The sequence below is a fragment of the Aricia agestis genome, chromosome 4 (genome assembly GCF_905147365.1).
Source record: "Aricia agestis chromosome 4, ilAriAges1.1, whole genome shotgun sequence".
Taxonomy (NCBI): domain Eukaryota; kingdom Metazoa; phylum Arthropoda; class Insecta; order Lepidoptera; family Lycaenidae; genus Aricia; species Aricia agestis.
In genome coordinates, this window is record NC_056409.1 from 7301784 (window position 1) to 7325699 (window position 23916).

Below are 23916 nucleotides of genomic sequence, written 5' to 3' on the forward strand. Positions count from 1 at the left end.
AATATCCCCCTAAAGACGAACGTGACACACAAAAATTCGTGAAATCTTGAAGGATATGTACCCTTAATGGCCGCTAGGGGACCACTTAGCGTTAGGAGGCGGTTGGTGAAAACAGGCATGACACGCATATTTTTGACAAACGTTTATTATTTTTACCTTAATTTGTTGCTTATCAGCTGTTATTAACTTATCACTTATCAGTAAGTATCTCTATGTATAGACCCCTAAAGGTACTTACTTCTAAACAACATACTCATTTCCTACTGAAGATCACTGAGGACATAAAGGATAAGGCTAAACGGAACTTGTCGGGAAGTGCCGTTCGTCTGTAAGAAACCCTAAGCTATATGTAAATGATTTAAAAGTATGACTACTAACGAGGTACCGGTTCATATCGTAAAACTTCGCTAAAGCTAGGTAGGTAGGTAATCGGAGAACTTAACTAGCTAACTAATTAAGTATTAAGTAATGAGACAGCGAAAATAAAAGGCATGTTTTCTATTATTTTATTATATTTCCAGTACATTTTTTAATTTAACTTTCGTAAGATGTTAATTGTCATGTATCTTTAAATACAAAAATAGCAGAAAACTAATTATAATATTATTAAAAAATATAAATTATCAATTATGTGTAAAATGCTTATCTGGTGGGATAAATTATTCAGAAAATATACAAAATATAATTTAATTTTTGTGAAAGGACCTGGCCTCTATAAATTTTCTAATTTAAATCAGTACAGCAGCCTATTAAAACTCTTGTTTTTCATTCCTGTTTTCATCCTGTATGTAAGCAAAGAATTCTATTTAGGTAAACTTCAATAGAAGTCTTTGTATGTAAGTATAACAATTTTCAAATATCGGTTAAAGTTATAAAATATTACTTAATATTATTATTCATTATCAACGCGAACTTTATTATTTTCAAACAAAAAATATCTAAAAATTTTTAATTACAAAAATACATCCCTTTAAATTAATATTGTACCAATGCAGCCACTTACATTTACACGCTAACCTACAATATTATATTATGCTACTAATCTAGAAATAAGTAGACATGTTTAATTAATTTCTGTTTCTCCCGACCACGGTCTGGCTTGGTCCTCCCCCTGTGCGTTGGGGTAGGGCTGGTATGGGTAGTTGTTGTCGTCGTTGTTACTCTCAGGTTCTATGTCGACGACTTTGACAGGTTCCGTGGGCTCCGGACTGTCCTCCGTCACGTCTTTCTTGTAGGGAATGGACTCGTCATCTGAATTAATCTTCAACGATTCATCTGGATCTATCGGTCGGCTCCTGAAAGCAAAAGTTTAAGAGGCGTCAGTGTTTCTGTATCTATTTGATCTTTCGTACTAGTAGGCAAGCCTTGGTTTGACTAGAAAACAGGTTGTTACAGAATCCATTATTAACCTTGGTTAATAATGGATTCTGTAACAACTGACCATAGTCAGTTGTTACCGGCCGGATTAAATTTTTTATCAGTATAGGCTACTCTAATTTTGCCGCCCCTATTTACGAACTCTGCCGCTATCCTAGGACGCCATAGAACGTTGCCGCTCATAGGCCATGGCCATACTGCCTATACATAAATCGATAGCCGGACTATGGACGATATTGTAGAGATTCAAGAGGAATGTCAATGAACAAAAATATATATTCGCGTTAGATACTATATAGCCCTAACTAATAATGTGATCCACAAATCAGGCTCTTAGTCTTGCTACTGTATTGGTTAACCGTTAAGTTCCATTTTAACTCACTTGATAGTCAAGAAGTCGTTCTCCTCTTTCTCCTCCTCCTTCTTCCTTTTCAGGATTCGCCAGCCGATGCAGATGAGCACGATGACGATGGGCATCATCACGGCACTTATTATGCCCCATGTCGCGCCGAGAGTACGACTCGAGTACTCTTGCTTCCCTGTAATTTGTATTAATTTTTAAATGTGAATGAACCTCTGAAATTGGTAACTATTTTCAAAATGTATAAAAACTTGTAAAACGCTCCTTAATATTTAATTAAGATACCTAGGTGATTTATCGTAACAAGATTATTTGATGAAAAATCGTGTCACCAAAATTAACGATAAGATTGTAATCTAGCGCTTATCATTCTAGAGCAAATAAGATATTACTAACCTGTTTGGCCATGGTATGACCCATATTCGTGTGTACACAGGGAGATAAGAAAGCAAGTAATAACAGAATTGAAACATCACATTTACGAGAAAATTTCTATTCCGCGGATCGCGCTAGCTCTATTTCTTGCTTTCCTATTTCCAAACCAGAAACGAGTCAGGGGAAGTTATTCTACCATTACGGAACAGAAATTTCCTCTCTTTGTGAATCCATTGAACATATTAATACTTTATTTTTCATAATTTAAGTACATAAACTTCTCTTAGTATAAACTATATAAACAAAACAACAACGGGAAACGTCTAATAAATACAAATACACTAACATGTGCAAAAATCTTTTACTGTGCTACACACGAACACGACAGCCCCAGTCTCCTTAAATTGTCATATTTCGGGCAGTGGGAATTCTTACTCTAATTATGATCAGTGGGATAAGTTAACACTATAGAATAATACAGGCTACACCATCGTAGATTTACTACTGAAGGTCGGCATCTCTGTAGCGGGCGGATCTATGAGAGTTTCTACAGATTTGCCTCTCTGAGGAGGGAGAGTGAATGTTTTTATCTCCGTCGGCGGAGCACTCTTCGGCGGCTCCGGAAGGCCGGTCGTGTAGGCACTCCTCGGCCCGAGGTCGGACGTGGGGCTTGTGGGAGGCGAATATATCTCGGAGTACGTGGGGGAATACTGGGACGGTATCGGGCTGTACTGGCCTCCGGAGTACCTTTGGGAGTAGGGATCCTCGGATCCGTCTTTGGTGGAATAGCCGGAGTCGCTGGGCATCGCGTGTCGCCCGGTTTGTCGCGGTCGCCCCATGTACTTGATATCGTTCGTGGGGCGGGTGAGAGTCGAGTCGCGGTTGGACTCGGTGTCCGAGGGAGACGTGAGGGATAGGAGGTCCTCCTCGGAGAGGTCCCACGGCTTCTCTGGAAACTCTACATCGGGGGCGTTAGGGAGGGGTTCGTTAGTACGGTAGGTTTTGTCGTAGGCCCGTTTTTTCTTCGCCTTGTCGGATTTACTCGAGTCACTTTTGTTGGAATCGGTGTAGCCTATTCCGGAGCTTTCGCCGTCTAGCGGCTCGGTGGGGAGAGGTGGGGCTGCGCGTGTTACGGTGGGTTTGATGGGGGTTTCCTCCGTGGGGGTGTCGGGTAGCTTGGGCTTAACGTCCGAGTCCTGACTACGTATCGTGGACGATTTAATAGTGTCCGTTATGTTTCCCATCGATGTGGATCTTAGATTTAACCGCGACGCTGACTTGGACCGGGGCAGGTCTTGGAAGCGGAACACCTCCTTGCCCTCCGACTTAGGTTTGTGCCAGCACCAGAACCATAGCAGGCAAATGAGGAGACCTAATGGTAGAATAACCGCCAATATGACGCCCCAAGTTAAGAATAGGGCTCGTTGCGAATACTCCTGGTTACCTGTTTACGAAAAGGGTTCGTTTTAATTTTGGCTCTACATTCAAGACAAATTATCTTGAGTTAAATTTTTTTGGGTGTAGATAGACTAAGACGGGTGACTCACGTAAACATTCGGTGTATCCGTAGTCGGGCAAGTTCCACCTGCCGTTGTCCTCACACACTCGTCGCTTGTCTCCAATCAGGATGAAATCTTGATTACACTCAAAGTTAACCTACACGATATAAAAACAACTTCAATAATTATATAGTTCCGTCGTACTATTTTAGAAACCATCATGAATGATTGATGTTCCTTAAGTTATCGTTGGGAAGTAAAACGGATATATCACTACATAATGATATTGTATGTTACTTTTAAATTAGCTTCTATAAATCACTACCGGCACAATACAAAACATAGCACTTACCCTGGTTCCAGGAGTGAAGAAGAAGTTACTCTTTCGTCCAAATCGCGGAGTCTCCAAAATGCCACAACTGATGATACGACGCGCGTTTTGCTCTTTGATATTCGTCTAAACAATGAAATAAATTTTTAATAAGTAATATATATTATTACTCACTACACGTATACTATGGTTATGTGACTAATTTAGTCGAAAATAATTCGCGATGACCACAAAAGTACGTTTTCCCATGCAGTTTGTTGGCGTACTGCAGTATGAACGGTTTTAACTTTGAAGCCTTGAATGATTCACTATATATAATTATGTTAACAATGGACATCATAACATACTTGAAATGTCCTTTGAGACACGCGAGATATAAAATATTATATTCTTAAGTAAATAAACCAATTATCATTGCAGACGTAAAAAAATTGCAAAGCGGTCAAGCGTTTTAGTTATTGGTATTACTTATGTCGATGAAAATCAAAGGAACAGAAAAATATTTACATTACATAATTTATATAATAAAAACGAGGTAGATAAGAGCAAACCAATGAACTTTGGAAAAACTAATTAGGCGGTACGAAGTTGACAAAGTTTACTTACCTACCAATTTATTACTTTTTCAAGACACATATTACAGTGCAAATCACATTACATACTACCTAGCAAGAATATAAATTCTATGGGCTCAATGAATCATGCGCATAGCGAGAACTTAATGAAGTCTTTTATAAATTAACATACAATAACGTCATTTCCCACGTTTAAATACCTCTATGTCATCAGATTTCCACTTTAAAACAACATTTAATACAGCATCATATTTAATTTGAAGGTTGTGACCTACTCCTTTCTTTAATATATTGTAGTAAATCACACCATGCCATTAATGTAATAACTACACTATTAGGTAGAGTAAATTTTAGTAGAGCGCCTAAATCCGTAGACGCAAAAGATTTAAAGAAATTAATATAAATGTACAGCTGTTTCACTTAATATCCATTGCAAATAACGGGTCCTAGGCGATAAAACTTTACCTATATTATTATAGAGAGCTAAAAAATACTTACAATAGACGCCAGATAATTCTTGGTGAACTCCGCCATATCTCGGTTTAGGGTCATTCCATAATCGTATCGGCACTGGTACGAGTCCTGACAGATCTCTATCGCTCTCGCCACGTCCTGGGATCGGTTCGCTGGTAAGAAGTCAGCCGGTTCTCGTATGAAGTTCGGCACGAATTGGTTGTCGTTGTAGTAGGCTGCTGTTCGACCGTATTCTCTTACGAAGAGCGCGACCCCTATGTCCTTTTGCTCCCGATCCGTGAGTTGCCCTGAAAATGGTGGTTTAGTGTAAGCATTTTCGACGATGTTAAGATGTTGCTCGCAACTTCGTCACGCCTTAATTTATTCATAGCTATAATATAATATTTTTCTAGGAAAAAGGCTATTCTATGTCAATACACAGTAGTACAGGCTTAATCGAAAAGAAGTAGATAGACATAGTAGACACAATTAAATCTCGTCTGCACTTAAGTCCTAAAACCTATATTTAACCATTTTATAGTCTTTATTTTGTTACAGTCATGTTAAAAGATACAAATTTATTTGGAGAAAACCGAATAGCTCTGTTACTTACAATGTTGTGCAAAATCTCTATGTGTAGATTGGAAGTTGTTGAGGTCGACCGGTACCACGATGCCGTCGGGTCGAGTGAAGTCGTCGTTTATGTCCAGGGACCAGTTGCCGAATAACCCTCGAGTTTGGTTCTAAAAGGTTAGACGTAAAATGTAGAGCAAGAGTAAAATACATAATTCATAGGAAGTTTAGTAAATAACAAGAGAATCTAGAATCTAGAATATCTAGAGAGGGATCTATATTTTTGGGAGTTTTTAGCCCGAGTAAGAAAAATCATCAATCTTCAATCTAGGGAGTCCTAAAAATTAGAAAACGTTTCCCAATATTGCCCAATTAGAATGTCACACGTGTGACTTTAGGGGAGGGAGCCAGGCGATGGGGCCTGGCTCCCTGATTGTTTATCTCCAAACCAACTAGAAACAGACTACATTATAGCCACGATTAAACTTAATACCTTTTTTTTTCGAAAGGGTCTAAGCTACTGGTCTGGTTAAGACCATTTAACCAGACCAGTAGCTTAGACCCTTTCGAAAAAAAAACGTTTTGGGCACCGATGTAATAAAATTTTTTGGTACAATGTTAGGTGCGTCTACCACGTTATTAAAACGATATGCTCATGCTCACCATATAGTTCCATGGTAAATAAACTCTAGCAGTCATGAATCCTTTGTTTTCCACCACCTCGACTCCAGCTCCGGATGAGAACATGATCACTATCTCTGACTGGTTCAGGATATACATAGGCTGGTAGACTGTCACACCTACAACAAATATATAAGCGTTTAGTCCACCTATTACTACTTATTATATAAAATAGTACAACACGGAGGAATATAAATTGGCACCTGTAAAAACAGATTTTTAGAACGTGGTGCCTAGTTAACTTATAGTGACTGATATAATAATTATTATGACTTGATAATAATATGTAGCTCTGTCAATTCAATCCACGTACCTGGGAAGTATTGGACCCTCAGAGCCGATCTGTCAAAGTATACCCTCTTGTTGTCAGCGAATACGTCGAGATGGTACCTCCATTGTGCATGTTGAGGTCTCAGGCGGACCTAGTCGAAAAATAAATGAAATTATGGATACGAGATGAAACATTTTTCTTCAGTAACAATTTACTGTGCATGAAAGCTTAACCACGGCTTCTATAGAAGCTCCCATAAAAATAATAATTCCAATGGGAGCTTCAAATAATATTGTGGCCTGGGCCATGGCCTCTCATGGTTATCTCATTGCAAAGTCAAAGCGCTATTTCACGCCAGTTTTCTTAAAGACCCCCAGACCGGATCAAATCCAGATTTGATCCGGTTGAGTCTCCCGATTATAAATGTTCCGTGGATTTACCTCGATAGCAACGGAGTTGTTGGATGCGGCAACGATGGAGGTGAGGTGAGTGGCGTTGACGCGGCCGTAGATGTTGTTGGGCACCTGCTCGAACCGACCCTGAACGTCCAGCTTCAGCTGCGGGTGGTCCACGCGAACCAGCACGTACTCACCTGGAACATTGAGTAGTTAAATCAGCATATACTTTTGGAATATTTTGTACTTAAATCAGCAAATACCTTATGGTATAAGGGACAATGGAGGCCCCATTGTCCCTCATGCCGAATTGCATTTGCATGCACATTGGGCCATGATGGAAATTCTACACATTCGGCTATGTTGAACATTGTATCTCTCCGCAAAGATTGTAATGACAATCATAGTAATAAACTTCATTCGAAATAGCCTGATATTGTCCATCGTGAATGTCGCCACGGCGTGGAGGTTATAGTAGGGAAAGATTTAAAAGATGAAACATACAAACAAACCAACTGCGAATTCTAATCACCAAGTGATTGGAAGTCATAGGTGTTTTTATAAACTTTCTAAAACACACTATTTGAAATACCAAACTTAAAATGCATTCTTACCTTTGCCGTTAAACGTGTATTGGAGATCATCGAAGGTAATGATGTGAGGATCACCGAAAATGCCCGCAACGCCAGGGGACTGATACGCCACACAATCTTGGGACGGACGGCGTTCGAATCTGTAAAATGGTGCAACATTATAGTTTATGGCTTAGGATTCAGACCTGTCGGAAAATAATATAAGTATTATCTCTATTTTAGTGTTTTTGCAGGGTAGAAATAAGTAATAACTCTTCTACTATGTACATTACTTTATTCGTATTTATTTACCTGAAAGTTTCACAGCCAACCGCTTGCTCCTCTTGCCACATGCAGCACTGATAGAAGGGAATCATATCGTGGAACCAATGAGACAATGATGGCACCTGAAAAAAGAATTTGCATTATTTTGAAGTAAAAAAATATAAATCAGAGACAAAATAGCAGAACTTTTAAAAGGACTTATAATGTGTTGAAATATCTACCTTATTAGCCTCGTTATAAGGTGTGAATCCGAAGTCGTGTGATCGGTGTGGTCTTGAACCCCACATCTGATCGTAGGACAGCATCAGGAAGCCGTTCTTATCGTAGCAACACTGCTGGCCTGAACCCTCCGCACTGAAATTAGTGAATGGCTCAATGTGATTGTCATTTTCATTCAGCTAGGCCCAATGCCCAATGTACGATTCTATAATAATACCTAATATAGAACGCTTAACTAATCCCTAATTCTCGAGTACTCTTCAAAGTTCTTAGTTCAGTACTTAAAAAAAATCCTTTACTAGATAGAAATTACAAGGGACTTTTTAATAGTATAACTTAACATACCTTGGTCCTCCGCTCTTCACGCAATGGATGCCGCCCCAGTGGTATCTGCACGTGGGATTGATGTCTTTATCACAGTCCAGGTCGGGCATGAACCTGCCCTTGTCCAACAACGCGTGTTCCAGAGTACAAGGGCACACGGGGACTTGCGCTGCGAAATTCTTGAGGAAACGGTCGGTACGGAGCCAGTTGTTGCACATGGAGTTCGGCCATCTCTGCCCGTGTAGTCTCTCCCATTGTGGGGCGAAGTACCAGGCGAGGGGAATCGGTCGACTCCATAGCACTCTGAAAATGTTGGTATAATCAGGTATGGTTTTAAGCCTTTGGGGACTTTCGCTTTGTTATTTTTGTGAGAATTAGGGGACAAACGGGCAATTAATAGTATCTAGGGTTGCCAACGAAAGACAGTAGGTAATTATATCTAATATCTTTTTCCTTACACCGAAGGAGAATTTGCGTCGTTGGTAAAAATACTTACGGTGATATAGGTACACCGTTATGCACAACGGGCGTCGTCAAGTTGATCTGAAGGAATCCAAACTGCATGTCAACGTGCATGAAGTTTTCCCTGTTCCTGAAGTTCTGGGGGTTGATGATGTACTCCCCAGTGTTCGCAACCCCCACTTCGATGACGTCTATGTACTCCAGCTGCGGACGGATGGTGACTTCCTTGTAGCCCCACAGGCTGATCTGCAGCTGGACGTTGAGGTTGCTGGTCAGGTTAAACCTGTCCCAGGTGATCTTCACTTCGGGTGGATATCTCTCATGGATTGCGTTGTCGGAGAAGAATATCTTTTCGGTAGCCATTGCAGGTGTTTCTGTAAATATAAGATTACTATTTTGAAGTTCGTGAGGATGGTTCTTAGGATATATTTTACGAAGTATTGACTATGTTTATTTAGTATTGTAGACAATAATTACAAGTATTTGATAAATTCAGCTTTTTTGGAAGTTGTCTCGTATAGCAAGCCTTCCGGGGGCCAGCTGTATCAACTTTTTTGGGTAGTTTTGTTACTTTCACATAAATACTTTCAACCGGTTAGGTTAGGTTTTCCTAAGAGTTCCCTAACATGGTGGAAGTCCGGTCCCTTGTGAGGTAGACCGGCCGGTCGTGGAGGGAGTCCTGTGTTACAGAGATCCAGGACATCCCTCCGTATACGGCTGAAGGCAACCTCAGGTGGTTTTAGTGAGTAAGAGTCCCACATACCCCCGGGGTGCTTCAGCTAACTGAGGCACATACCCAACCCGGGGCACCCATGATGGGTTTCCCCTGTGCATCAAAAAAAAAAAAAAGAAAAAGGTTAGGTTAGGTTACTTACCTACAAAGAACTTGCCCTTCCACTTGTAAGGTTCGTTGTTGATGGCGATCTCGAACCGCGCGTAACCGTTGTGCCAGAACCGCGGTTGGACGCACACCGCGCGGTTGACGTCAATCACGGCGCCCACTACGGACTCCGTGTCGAACCGGCAGGTGATCCGGTCGTCCGGCTTAAAGCACGGGCCGGTTATGTTGACGACCGTCCCGCCGAGCATGTTGCCGCTCTCCGGCGCGAACATTAGAGGAAGGTTAGCTCCATCTGTGATGCGTTAAGTTTCAATATAGTAAAGCAGCTACAATAAAAAGTATGACACGAAAAAACTACGTTTGTAAAAAAACCGTGTCTATAATAATATAAGTTTTGTGCCTCGTCTATCTTTTTGACTACAACTTATTTACTTTATTCGTAAATCTATAAAACACTTTAGTCAATAACCTTAAATAAATTAATTAAAAAAAACTTGTGCTGTAACATTTTATTAACTTTTGTAGTCCTTATTTTACTGAACAAAAATTCGTAGACCTCGTAGCATTTCGTAGCCGCGTAGCATTTTCGTAGCAAGTTTGAAACTTTCAGAATATATACTTTTACATTTTTGGTATATTTTTAGGTTTCTATGTTCATAGCTCTTTATTCTAGTAATATTAGATCAATTCAATAGTCTCAGAAGTATCCAAGTAAAAATAACTTATTAAGTTAATAAAATATCTAAACGTAACAAAATCCATACTAATATAATAAATGATTAAATGTATCGGTCTGTTTGTTACCTCTTCATGTTTAAACCGCTGATCCGATTTTGCTGAAATTTTGTATAGAGATAATTAAAGTCCCGGGAATAGCATAGGATATTTTTTATCCCGGAAAAATGTACGGTTCCCGCGCGATAAACTAAGTTCTGCTCAACGGCGTTGCGGGTATCTAGTATGTCATATAATTACATAAAATTTCTCAGGCAATCTTACCGATATCCTTGTTGCAGGTGCCCATGAGTATTTTCTCGTCGATCCTGAATATGTGTCGTCCGGGGAAGCCGTTGGCCCAGCCCCGGCCGGTGAGGTCGCGCAACACCGAGGCCTGCGAGTACGGCTTGTACTCGTAGCTCTGTGTGCCGTTACCCGCGTTGAAGCCGATCTGTTGAACACACATTGACTATTTAGGACATTTCTTGAGTTGTTTCGGAGCTCGATTAAAAAAAAAATATCTGGAAAATTTACAGATTTTATCTCAGAATCACAAAAGCATTTAAAAGTTTACCTAGTGAGCAGGCATGGCTATTTATTGTAGGTATATCTAATGTTTAGGAACAATCAAAAGATAAAAATGCTTACGCAAATTACTAATTGCCTAGCCCGTATCTGTGCTTTTTTTGCAGATTCATCGACCAACCTCATTAAAATTGGATTATTAGTTAAATTCCACTACGATGAAACATATATATTACATTTAATACTATCAAAAGCATCGTTGTAGTCATCTAAAAAGGTATTCATTTAGTCAGTATTGGGTACTTACATAAGCGGGTACCCCGCCCTCGCCTGTAGTAGTATCACCGCCCGCTTCGGTGTGCGAGCTCCAATTGATCTCTAAGTAGTTGAAGATGGCGTACGTGAACACCTCGTCCGTCGCCAACACCATTTGGAACGTGTTCGTCTGTAATAATTAAAGTAATTATTATTGTCTTCTGCGCTGGAGATGTAGAGCTACTCGAAGAGGTATGGCAAACTAGATGACGCCCGCAACTCCGTTGCGCCAATATTTGTAGTGCATTTTTTCGCGATAAAAACTATCCTATGTCCTTTCCCGGGACTCAAAGTATCCCTGTGCCAAATTTCAGCGGCGTGAAGCAGCGCTTGCGCTGTGTTTCGCCGAGTGAGTGAGTTTACCGGAGGCCCAATCCCCTACCCCATTCCCTTTCCTACCCTCCCCTATTCCCTTCCCTTCCCTACCTTCCCCTACCCTATTCCCTCTTAAAAGGCCGGCAACGCACTTGCGCGACGGAAGTTGCTTTCCATCAGGTGACCCGTTTGCTCGTTTGCCCCCTTATTTCATTTAAAAAAAAAAAACTCAATTTATTGTTTGAGATCTCAGAGTAAACTATATTTAAACTGATAAAAATTAAAAACCTATTTCAATACAATTTCAATACAATTTTCAGGCTTCAAGACTCAAGCTTACAATTAACATCAAACCTTTCTTTTCTTCGCCGTAATCGGCAGACTACTATGGTAGTCGTCTAGACAGCAAGAACTGTGAATCTTATATCTTATACTAGGTTTGAAATTTGTGCCTTTTTTGTTCATTGTTATAGCGCAGTCACGCACGTGAGGCATGCCAGCGACGCATGCGCTCTGACCGTATCCAAAAATTTCGCTTTGTTCTTTTTTTTGGAATTTCTTATGACCAAAATAATAAGCCGCACATATTCCACCCAGTAAAATGTTCTCGTCGCACATGTTACAATAATCTGACAGACACTGCGGCTGAACAAAAATGACAATGTTGGCGTTGCGGTCGTTGACGCATTCAATTATTGAATGCACCAGAACGAAAGTTCAATGAGAGAAGATGACGAAAATTGAAGATGAAAGTGCATAGTGTGGACATAGCTAATGTCCCAGATGACGAAAGTTGATGATGAAAGTGCATAGTGTGGACATGGCTAATAGGGCACTTACCATATAGAGCGAGTTGTCGATACCGCCGGCGAAGGACATGTTTTTCCACGTGACGGTGATGGCGTGCTTGGGGAAGAAGCTCTCGGAGCCGATCACGCCCTCCCTGATGTCCCACGTGATGCGCTCGCGCATCTCCACGCCCAGTTGGTCCGTGCGAGTCTGTGAAGTTAGTTACAGTTTGAAAACAATAACACATAGTTTAAAAAGAAATACGCTTTTTTATTTTAACAAAATATTATTGCATTGTCATTAACTCTTAATACGTATGCAAAGTTTCAAATTTATTAAACTACTGAAAATAGGTAAAAATCATGCTCAAAGGTTCCGCTACATACATAAAAGCCCAAGCTAATCAAAGCGTGCTAAAAATTGGTTTAAAAAGAAAATTTGCTGATCTCCTTTCCTTTTTCAACCCGTTTAGGCAGTAATGTACACGTAAATATGCACAATGTAATGAAACTGAAATTCAGTTGTAATCCCTATATTGCTATACTGTGATATAGTAGTCCAGTCGCACCTGCAAGTCTCTATCCATTCTGAAGTACACTCCCGGCCGGCGTTGATCCGGATCCTCCGGCCTCACTCGACCGATCCGGCACTTGCTGAAGAATATGCCGATGAAGGAGGGATCGTTGACACTGGGCCAGTCCCGCACGGGGAACGACAGGGGGTACGTGTAGTGGTCCGGCGGGTCGCTAAAGTATAAGTAGCCGTTCATGGATAGCTGGAAAATATAGAAAATAGGTTTCTAGTTAAGTAGGAATCCATAATTATTATTATTGTTGTACTTTCTGCATCATAAATTAGAGGAGCTCTGAGAAAGGACGTAGGCTCTTGCGCAACATGTGCCAACTTTTACGGGAAAATGGTAACTTTTTCAACAGAAATTGTAGCAAATGTATCCTTCTATTCCCAGTCGGAAAAGTAATTAATTTCGATAAAAGATAGTCAAAATTGTTGAAAGACAATTTTCCTGCTACGAGTGCTACGGCGCTGCTACGAAAATACTTAGTTTAACTTTTTTCTGAAATAAGAAGTTCTAGGCATTTACTTTACTTTTCTAGAGTTTCTTTAGAACACATAATATTATAAAAGATTACAAGTAACATCATGATCTATTATATAATAGTAACTAGCGACCCGCCCCGGCTTCGCACGGTTATAAAATAAATTATGGCCTAGGTCACTGAAAAAATGCTTAAAATCGATTCAGTAGTTTGATTTTAAATAATTTATATTCATTACTACCCGTGGCCCGCATTGGTCGGTACTGCTGCAAAAGCTACTTACGTCCCGCAATTTTTAAATCTGTAATATCTTCGAAAATATTCATTTAAAATTAAAATCGTAATAATTATGCTGTAAAGGGCCATAATCAATAATGTATTTAAAGTATTTAATTGAATAAGCATTATTGCCGTATTGGTTAAAATCGCTTCGAAAATTAGCCATTATTTGAAGTTAAAAGTAAATGACAAAAAATATGTTATTGTGGGATATATCCATAAGAGATATACTTATACGTGGGAGAGCCATGCTTCGGCACGAATGGGCCGGCTCGACCAGAGAAATACCACATTCTCACAGAAAACCGGCGTGAAACAGCGCTTACGCTGTGTTTCGCCGAGTGAGTTTACCGGAGGCCTAATCCCCTACCCTATTCCCTTCCCTACCCTCCCCTATTCCCTTCCCTTCCCTTCCCATCCCTGCCCTACCCTATTACCCTATTCCCTCTTTAAAGGCCGGTAACGCACGTGCAGCTCTTCTGATGCTGCGAGTGTCCATGGGCGATGGAAGTTGCTTTCCATCAGGTGACCCGTTTGCTCGTTTGGCCCCTTATTTCATAAAAAAATAATACCATCGCGGAGTTTTCTGTAGACCTTTTTAAATGTGTACAATGCGCATCCCTGCATTGGTACTTGTACTATTATCTATTCTGTGGCATTGGTAGCGCCCACTTCGAAACGGGCGTAAATCGCAATATTTTAATTTCGCCATAACTTCTAAACCAAACGTCCAATTTTAATCATTCAAAAAGCAAATATAATCTACATAAACTGTACTTAGTGATGAAATTATTTATTTTGATAAGGATTATAAGCATGAGTAAAATAAATGCGTTTAAATGTAGTACAAAAAAAAATCAAGATTTTTTGAGTTTGAGTTTTTTATCTTTTATAGATTAGGCAGCGTATGCAAAATAAGTAAATTTTCTGGTTGTTTCCGAAAAACTGAAATATCTTACGGAACCCTATATTCTCCCAAATAAAAAAAAGCCTATGTTACTCGTAAATAATGTAGCTTTCGAATGGTGAAAGAATTTTTAAAATTGGTCCTGTAGTTTTTGAGCCCATTCATTACAATTAAACAAACAAACAAACAAACAAAGTTTACCTCTTTATAATATTAGTATAGAAGTATAGATTAACAACACTGAATACGAAGATTCAGACGATGCATACACAATTACACACATCTAAGTATGTGATTCACATGATTTGTATGTTATCTTATTACGATCTCTAAAATATATTTTTTATACTTAAATCACACTCACCCTTGTATAATTGAACCTGAATCCAAAGAAGGGCAGTTGGAAGTTGAAGTTCTTGTGTATCTGCGGCGTGGAGGTGTGGATGTTGAACTGGTAGTCCCCGTTGTTGTCGTCTCCCCCCTGGTCGTAGAACCAATAGAGGAAGTTCCCCCGGATCTGCTGAAGGCGCTGCTGCGTGATGATGTACGGCTGACCATTGTTCTGGTACGTGGTTGATGGCAGAACCCGCCCGTCTATGTGAGCTGGAATTTGAAGGTGTGATTTAATTTGTGTGTGTAGATGACCTTTGGGTTTTTTGTTTTGATGATGGTTACTCTTTTAAAGCTTCTTCTTCTAACTCTTTATAAGCAGGTACTACTAGTATAGTATTTTTAAAAGTAGTTAGGAGAAGAAGGGCTAGGCTGGAATATACCTTTGTGTAAGCTACATTTTTATTCGGAAATAGTATGGTTTGATTCGTAAGCTACGTGCTGCTTTATTTTTTATTATTGAAAAATTTAAAAGCTACGGGAAACCTGAATGTTAGAATTTGAGGGGACCAAAAGTACAGTCTGACGCTTAGAACAGTATAACATTGAAGTGTTTCTAGAAGTATAGTAGATAACAAATTACTTGTATCCTAGAAAACTCTTAGCAAAACTTTTTGCGTGACGAATTGATACAATAGTGGTCTAAATCATAAAAGACAGTAGCAAAACTTCTTATTAATTATAATGAAAATATTTGTATGAAATCGTGATCTATCTCATATTTTAGACCAAACGCAGGGTGCAATTAAATCTTCCTGCCAATTTTTTTCCAGGGCTTAGGTTTCATTAGTAGAGTCCATTTAACCAAAAAAAATTGGGTGTTATTTTTTTTTCAATGACATATTTTATCCCATTTAAAATCCTTGCAGAACAGTCACTCGCGGCGCGGGGGAATGAGAGGGGGTGACGCGGGATGAGGCGCGCGCGCGGGGGCACGTCATGCGCGGCCGACGCATCGTGTCCATTAATTATTGTAATGTCTTTTAGGATAACTTGCGGAAGGTTTTATACGTGGGAGAGCCATGCTTCGGCACGAATGGGCCGGCTCGACCGGATAAATACCACGTTCTTACAGAAAACCGGCGTGAAACAGCGCTTGCGCTGTGTTTCGCCGAGTGAGTTTTTTTTTTTTTTTTTTATTATTATTATAAAATTGGGACCGTCTATAGACTGTTCGTCCATATCCTTTTTTTGTTATTTTATTATTTAGATTTTTCGCACCAAGGATAATTGAAATAATATTATGAATTTTAATTAATTGTGGTCCATCACGCCATGGACATTTTTTTTTTTTATGGGTATATTTAATAGAATAGAGTATAATATGTTATACATATAATAAATAAATATATACATTTATTGTTTTATACATTGCATAATAATAATATTAATTTTTTGAACGGTGAGGTCCCAGTCGGTGTGGCGGCCAGTAGATCCGACATTTTCCGATTTCCTTAGATTTTATGCTGCTCCACCCTTTGCCTTTAGATGTTGTGACATTGGCTTGGTGGAGAGGGGTCACTCAAGCTGGGTGGAGTTTCTAGGTTGTTAAAAAGATATCGTCCTGTGTCGAATCTACCCGCCATGTGGCTTAGGACTTTATCGTTCCTGTCTTTTATAGCCATTTTTATATTATAATCTTTTATGTGTTCGGTTGACACCTCCGTGGCTCTTTTTATGAAGCTTGCCACAGCGTCTCCATCAGTGTCAGTGTAATAGACACAGGTGTTAGTGTGCCGGGATATAGCTACAACTGCATGAGGAACGCTGTCATGGATTGCCAGCTTTCGGGACTTGGTCTGTATGATGATCACCGAAGGACTCGTTAATCCCTGAGCTTCATGGATTGTGAGGACGCGAGAGTCCGTTCCCGATCCATAGCCTGTATTAGTGAGGGCTGCTTTCTCCTCTTGTGTGTGGACAAGATACAGGGTATTTAGATCGGTTTTAGGTATTCTCGCTCCTGTATACTTCATTAGCTTTAGGGACCGCACAATTTCCTTCGATGAATAGATGTTATTATAGACCATGTTTAAGGCGTATGCCACATCCATAGGTTCCATCGCCGAGTGAGTTAGTTAACCGGAGGCCCAATCCCCTAACCCCTACCCTATTCCCTTCCCTACCCTCAACTATTCCCTTCCCTTCCCTTCCCTACCCTCCCCTATTACCCTATTCCCTCTTAAAAGGTCGGCAACGCACTTGCAGCTCTTCTGATGCTGCGAGTGTCCATGGGCGATGGAAGTTGCTCATCAGTAGTCCATCAGGTGACCCGTTTGCTCGTTTGCCCCCTTATTTCATAAAAAAAAGGTATTTCTCAAGATTTTAGTACTGAGTGACTATAAAAGAAAAAATACGTGTATTATATATTTTTAACATGGATCAATATATTAAAATTTGGCAGGAAGGTTTAATTGCACCCTGTATATTAACATACACGGTTGTTTAGCTACAGTTCGGAATAATTGTAAATTGTTATATTTAGCATAAGGTACGATGGGATTGACATCGTCAATAAAAATTAAAAAAAATACACGGTTGTAATAAGTTATTTGTTTTATATTAAATCCATATTTCGTAGAACAAAGGGGCACTTGGCTGACATCACCAGAGCTTATCCACCTGATAGATACGCTATCAGTTATTAGAACTGTCGATATTTGTATTTGTTGGATATCGTACGCTTGTTTTACCGATATTAAATGCATTGATTAGTATAAAATGATATTACTTAACAGTCTCACTCTTCACAAGTATAGGAAATTGCAACAGTTTACTTCTCACATCCTATAAGGCTGTCAGAAATGGCATGATAATAATTATGTAATATCAGAATAGGCCAAATAACACTGTGCAAATGTGCGTGGAGGCCAAAGGGAAGATCTTCCGACTGAGCGAGGTGTTATGCTCGGTCAAGCAGGAGCCCACGTGATATATTTCAGCTGTCGTATATATACCGACGTGCTCAGAAAACTTCGATAGCGTGATGCAGGAATGTTAGGCGAATTGTGGGTACCGCCACAACACTATACAATCATGGTTTTAAATGTCGAAACGTACTCTTATTCAAAAAATTGTAGTAAATACATTTTTATATAAGACATTTTATGAGCTAAGCATAGGGATCAGTAGGTATTAGTAGGTATAACTAACAAAACATTGAAATAATTGTGTTATATCTATGTAATAGTTAAGGATATGAATTTTAAAAGTGGTTTCTTCCTATTCACGCAGACATTCAAGCCAACATTATATTATGCAGAACTAAATCTAGCTAAAGGTACATGACTAATGACTAACATAAAATTATTACATTTAAACAGTTACGCTGGGCCACTCCTTACCTTATACTACGACCAAGATAAATACGTCACTTGCATCAAACTAATTACATTAGGTACTTCAAGGCAACTTAAACGAGGTGGGTTATACTTATATCACTATGATTCCAATTATAAAAGATAAGGGCCTCGTACTTTATCAGGTTCGATAAACAAAATGTACCTCTGCCTACCTTGTGTTGAAATTTACAGCAGTTAAAATAAGAATGATTTCATCAAGTTTGTTGTAGGATAATTTTTTGGGTCACCCTCGCATATTTCACTAAGCGCCGAGATAACACTGTACCGAATCTTATAACAGTGAGCAAGCTCTAATAAGGTTTTTGAGTATGTATGTTTTGTAACAAATTACAAATCAATTTTTTCGAAAGATTGTGGACACTGCGATTTGTTATAAATAGGTAATGAAATGGACAAATTAGTTAAGTTGGTTGTTTATTAGGTACGTTATTGATTGTACTGCAGCCTGTACTTGGTGGAAATTCATATTTTCCTTTAATACAACTTTGTTAGAAATTCATAGCTGATATTAATTAGTAATGGAATTGTGCTAAAACTAGCATTAAGTAAAAAAACTTAGTCGATGTTTTTTTTCTAAAACGTGTTTCTTAAAAGGCTTATACTTATTTATTATTTGTGTAATAATAAATATTCATATTAAATGTTATGTATGTATAGCAAATATTTTGATAGTAGTAATAATGTCAATAGCAATTGTGTTATCATTGTGTAATGTGTGTGCAGTGATTCACCTGGTTCATCTCTGACTCATATTATAACATAACCTGTCCGTTTTCCGCTAAAGTTTACGATGATCCCAAGAAGTAATAAGAAAAGTGTCTAAATTCTAAGATAACCCCTACGTGAAGTAAGAAGTTCAATTTATGTTAAGTTATAAATAATCGGCCAAGTGTCGGACTCGCGCGCGAACTGTCCTGTACCATTGTAGAGCAAAATCAGGCCAAAAATTGTGTTTTTTGTATGGGAGCCCCCTTTATTTTTTATTTTATTTTAATATTATGATTAAATATTAAAGTACACATATAACTAAGGACTTTGAGAAAAAATCAAGTACCTACCTGTTGTCATTATCGATATAGAGCAAAAAGCTCGTTTTTACCCTTTGGGTACGGAACCCTAAAAATGAGGTCAACACTGTGTTTAACACATATCACAAATGCTAAAAGTAGAGCTATGCATTGCTTCGTGTTTGTCTGTCAATATGTAAGATTATAAAAGTAAGAGTGGATCTTCTAAACATAATCTACTAAAGATTTAAATAGCGTTAGTTAACGGTTATTGGTGTATTATAATATTATGATTTTAATGACATCGGAAGGTGAAGTGTACAAAAGCACGTGCTAGCTTATTAAATTGCAACTTCCTTTAAAACGTTTGACCCTCAAAACACTCGTTTAGGAAGGGCAAAATGTATCAAACTAAATTTAAAAACTATAACTTTAATTTGCAGAGTCTACTTTGCAAAAACACTACAGTGGAAGATTGTACCCAAATATATGAAATGGAAAATCATTACTACTTATATTTTAACTTGGTCGTAGTCGGATAAAAAGAAATCATCACCTCTGAACTGTGCAGTGGCAGATATGAAAGTGGAACGTGACATGACATTTGTGTATCTGTTATCGGAAGCAAAGTGTTAAAATAACGTTAATGGCTTCTGTGACTTTCAAAACTGAATTAGTACATTCATTTTTTTAATGATGACTGATGGGTATTTACCAGCTTCAAAGGATTTTAAACACATAAACTCTAATACAACCATCGATACCTAATGATATTGAAAGAACCAAAAAACCTACCATTAGCTTAGTAGGATACTAAATCAAAATCGGTTCATCAGATATATATACAACAAACATGCAATTTCATAGAGAAGTTACACAAGTATACATCCTTTTTTGGCAACGGGTAAAATGCTGGTTAACGCAGATTCTCTATGTAGATTTTCCACAACATTCATCGCATTATTTTCTAGTTTGAACCTGAAGTTGAGATTTAAAAACAGAAGAAATAGTATCTTACCATATTCAGTATTAGTAACGGATGTGGTGCTTATGAGCACCTGGCGCTCATTCTGGACGTCCCCCGCGTTGAAATCCACCGCCTCCAGGTTGGTCGGCGTATCACCCGATAACGCATCATCTAGAACCTGGTACTTCCCACTCTTCACAACCAACGTCTCCGTCTCTGGGACTACCTCTACAGGAGCATTATCGATCTCGTCCTCTCTGACGTCATCCGGCTTCGGCGTCTCACTGATTATACTCTCAACGTCCTCCACTACATACTCCTGTCCTATAACACTACCTACGACTAATAATAGTAACACTAGTTTAACTTTGACACCCATCTCTTGTGACGTTGATCACATTATTTTCAGTCCTCTGATCCCGTTATCGCACTGATAATTTCTGCGGCGTGAGGTGCTCCAGTATTGTAGTCAGAGACTGAGCCGCGAGTACATTGTGTGCTCAATAACAGGTCGTTATCTACAGTAAATATGATAAGATAGCAAATAGGAGCGAGGTGTGCCAAATTCTTTGTCCACGTCGCCCTGCGCCCTGTACGTTACTAATTAATTTTGGCCACGATTAATAAACGGTGAATAGCTTACAATGGGTATATAATTCCTCTGATGGTAATTAATATGCTATAAGTTCAATAAAACTATAGGTTGCTTTAAGTCACACGCAGTTTTGGACATCCCGGCAAAACCGGAAGGGGGGTTTGGCGTATAATGTATATATGCACAATAGTCAATAAGTATATACTATATAGGTACGTATGAAGGATGACTCGATGGTGATATATACCAATAACGACCTGTCTGGTCAATGATCTACGAATGGCCGTACTATGCGCGTATCGGCAACGCTCTCCCCGCCCGCCCAAACAGACCTAAAATGAATCACTGCCCTCCACCTTTTATTTTTGCGTGGCATCTCCTTAAAATTTTTCGGATAACAGTAAAGGGTAACTGAAAAAAAAATTCGCTTGGTTCGTCTTGGCGTGGGCATTACCGTGCCTCAGATTTGTGCCTTAGATATAACATGACGGCGAATTTGTACCTTTGCCAACCTATCTTTTAGTTAGTTATTTAAAATAATAAAGGGCTAAAATGCTAGGTTCAGAACTTACTACAGCGGTGTTATCATTCTCATATCTTTGATAACAATTGTTTCATGATAATCGTGTCCGATTCCAGCATATTTCAATGATAGCAGCAGTCATTTTATTAGTTTTCCGAAAATAGACTATATTGTCAAGATGATAATGACGGAAATTGTTTGCTCTTGGGAAATTCGTAGTAATTTTTCTTCAATGACTAATAATGTTTATAGTTGTAGTGACAATATCCGGTAGACTACTTTAACATTAATCACGTTTCTGAGAAAATTTCATAGCATGAATACCTAAGACTAGTAGTAGCTGGTATGTACTATCAGAGAAGTTGATTCCTAGCCAGAAGAAAATGCCCGAGTTAACCCGGGTTTGAATACACAGTCTGTGAAGCCTGACCGGCCTTTGACCACGATCTTTTTCGCACGTTCTTGCGCCAATACCGTTTTGTGGTCAATCCCCAGATCTTTAGCTACATCGTAACTACTAGTGCCAATCTTGCTCCACTTTTTCAAAAATGGCATCAGTTTTGTCCGTAACAGGGCGACCAGAGCGACGTGCATCTTTGATATCAAAATTTCCAGATTAAAAATGCTTAAACCAAATTTGCGCTACTCTCACAGATGCTGCATTGATAAACATCACATTTTTTTGCGTCTTGTGTTGCATTTTTACTTTTTTTTGAGATAAAATTTTAAAATGTATCGAATTTCTTCATTAGAATCACTCATTTTAACAATAAGAAAAACAAATGAAAATCTTACATTTACCTAATTTGAATTTGGAATTGTAATATTAAGGGAGATCGCAAGGAGATCGCAGACGGCACACTTTTTGTGTGATCGAGTCTGCGGCGGTACACAGTACAGTCGGCATGGCGATGGCGCGGCAATGCAGACTGTATGTTCGCCGCACACTCGATCACACAAAAAGTGTGCCGTCTGCGATCTCCCTAAAACTTCTTAATGATACCAAATTTTTTTTTACCAAATTTGATACCAAAGAAATTAAAACGTGGCAACATCGTAGTGTCATCCCTTTCAAATCAATCTAAGAAAAAAGGGATGACACTACGATATTGCCACTTTTTAATTTCTTCACCTTAGATGAATGATTGGTCTCGAGCGTGCGCGCGCGCGATACCAATCATTTATCTAAGTTCTTCACTTTCTTGACGGACTATACAATTATTGGTATAGCCCAAGAGATTTTATGACAAGTTCATACATATTATATTAATGCGAAAAGACTTTCTCCCCAACCTTTTATTTTTAAATGTTACTTTAATTAAGTCAATGGATATCAATAATAATATAAATAATATAATAATATCTATGGACGCTTCACACCACGTCAGTCTGGCCCCGTGCTAAGTACCTAAAGGACTTGTGTTACGGGTACCAAACAACGGAAATATATTTAATACTTTTATACTATACATATATTTAAGATTTTTATTATATCATACACATATTTAATATACATCCAGACCCGGGAACATTGAATACTTTTTGTTCCGTCGGCGGGATTCGAACCCGCGACCCCCGGCTTGAGCTACCGACGCGCTCACCACTGAGCCACAGAGGTCGTCAATGGCGAATACATGAATGCAAAAAATATATATATTAGAGTTACCAACCGGCTTCCTAAAATGGTTTCTTTGGTAGATATTTATTTGTTGCTTAAATATTTTGCACATCTATACTATTTAATATTATAATTCTGCAGAGTTTATTTGTTTGTTTGTTTGAACGCACTAATCTCAGGAACTACTGGTCCGATTTAAAAAATTCTTTCATTGTTGGATAGCCCATTGATCGAGGAAGGCTATAGGCTATATTTTATCACGCTAAAACAAATAGGAGCGAAGAAATATAGGAAAATGTGGAAAAAACGGGGGAAATTATATGAAAGGGCTTATTTGAACGCGCTAATCTCAGGAACTACTGGTCCAATTTGAAAAATTCTTTCAGAGTTAGATAGCCCATTAATTGAGGAAGGTTATGGGCTATATTTTATTAAGCTAAGACTAATACTAGCGAATATTTTGAGGAAAATGTGGAAAAAACGGGGGAAATAATATGAAAGGGCTTATTTGAACGCGCTAATCTCAGAAACTACTAGTCCGATTTGAAAAACTCTTTCAGTGTTAGATAGCCTATTTATCGAAAAAGGCTTTAGACTATATTTTATCTCGCTAAGACTAATAGGAGCTAAGAAATAGAGGAAAATGTGGAAAAAACGTGGGAAATTATATGAAAGGGCTTATTTGAACGCGCTAATCTCAGGAACTACTGGTCCGATTTGAAAAAAATTTTCAGTGTTAGATAGCCCATTTATCAAGGAAGGCTATAGGCCATATTTTATTACGCTAAGACTAATAAGAGCAAAGAAATAGAGGGAAAATGTGGAAAAAACGGAGTGAAATTATTTGAAATTGCTTATTATCTTAATAACTACTGGAGCAATTTTTATGTTATTTGGCAAACATGAAGAATAGACCACGTGAAGGGACAAAGGCTATTTTTTGCGGAAAAATGTA

General features: G+C 38.7%; 1 protein-coding gene across 3 annotated transcripts; it reads right to left on the reverse strand.

Annotated features, from left to right (window-relative positions):
* Positions 1-940: 940 nt before the first annotated feature.
* LOC121725830 (protein mesh) lies at positions 941-20718 on the reverse strand. 3 transcript variants are annotated; one of them, XM_042112943.1, is made up of 22 exons: positions 20277-20718; positions 14864-15102; positions 12824-13030; positions 12307-12465; positions 11144-11281; positions 10594-10762; positions 9629-9886; positions 8788-9127; positions 8313-8594; positions 7970-8102; positions 7776-7870; positions 7506-7624; positions 6937-7088; positions 6539-6647; positions 6208-6344; positions 5585-5714; positions 5017-5279; positions 3965-4069; positions 3661-3769; positions 2673-3557; positions 1760-1916; positions 941-1295 (listed from the first exon to the last, which is right to left on the reverse strand). In XM_042112943.1, the coding sequence occupies exons 1-22, from the start codon at positions 20602-20604 to the stop codon at positions 1064-1066; spliced, it is 4746 nt and encodes a 1581-aa protein (XP_041968877.1). In that variant the 5' UTR covers positions 20605-20718; the 3' UTR covers positions 941-1063. The 3 variants fall into 3 exon arrangements, with proteins under 3 accessions (XP_041968877.1, XP_041968876.1, XP_041968875.1); XM_042112942.1 differs by lacking the exon at positions 2673-3557 and having other exon boundaries at positions 942-1295; XM_042112941.1 differs by lacking the exons at positions 941-1295; positions 1760-1916 and having other exon boundaries at positions 2347-3557.
* Between the last annotated feature and the right edge of the window lie 3198 nt (positions 20719-23916).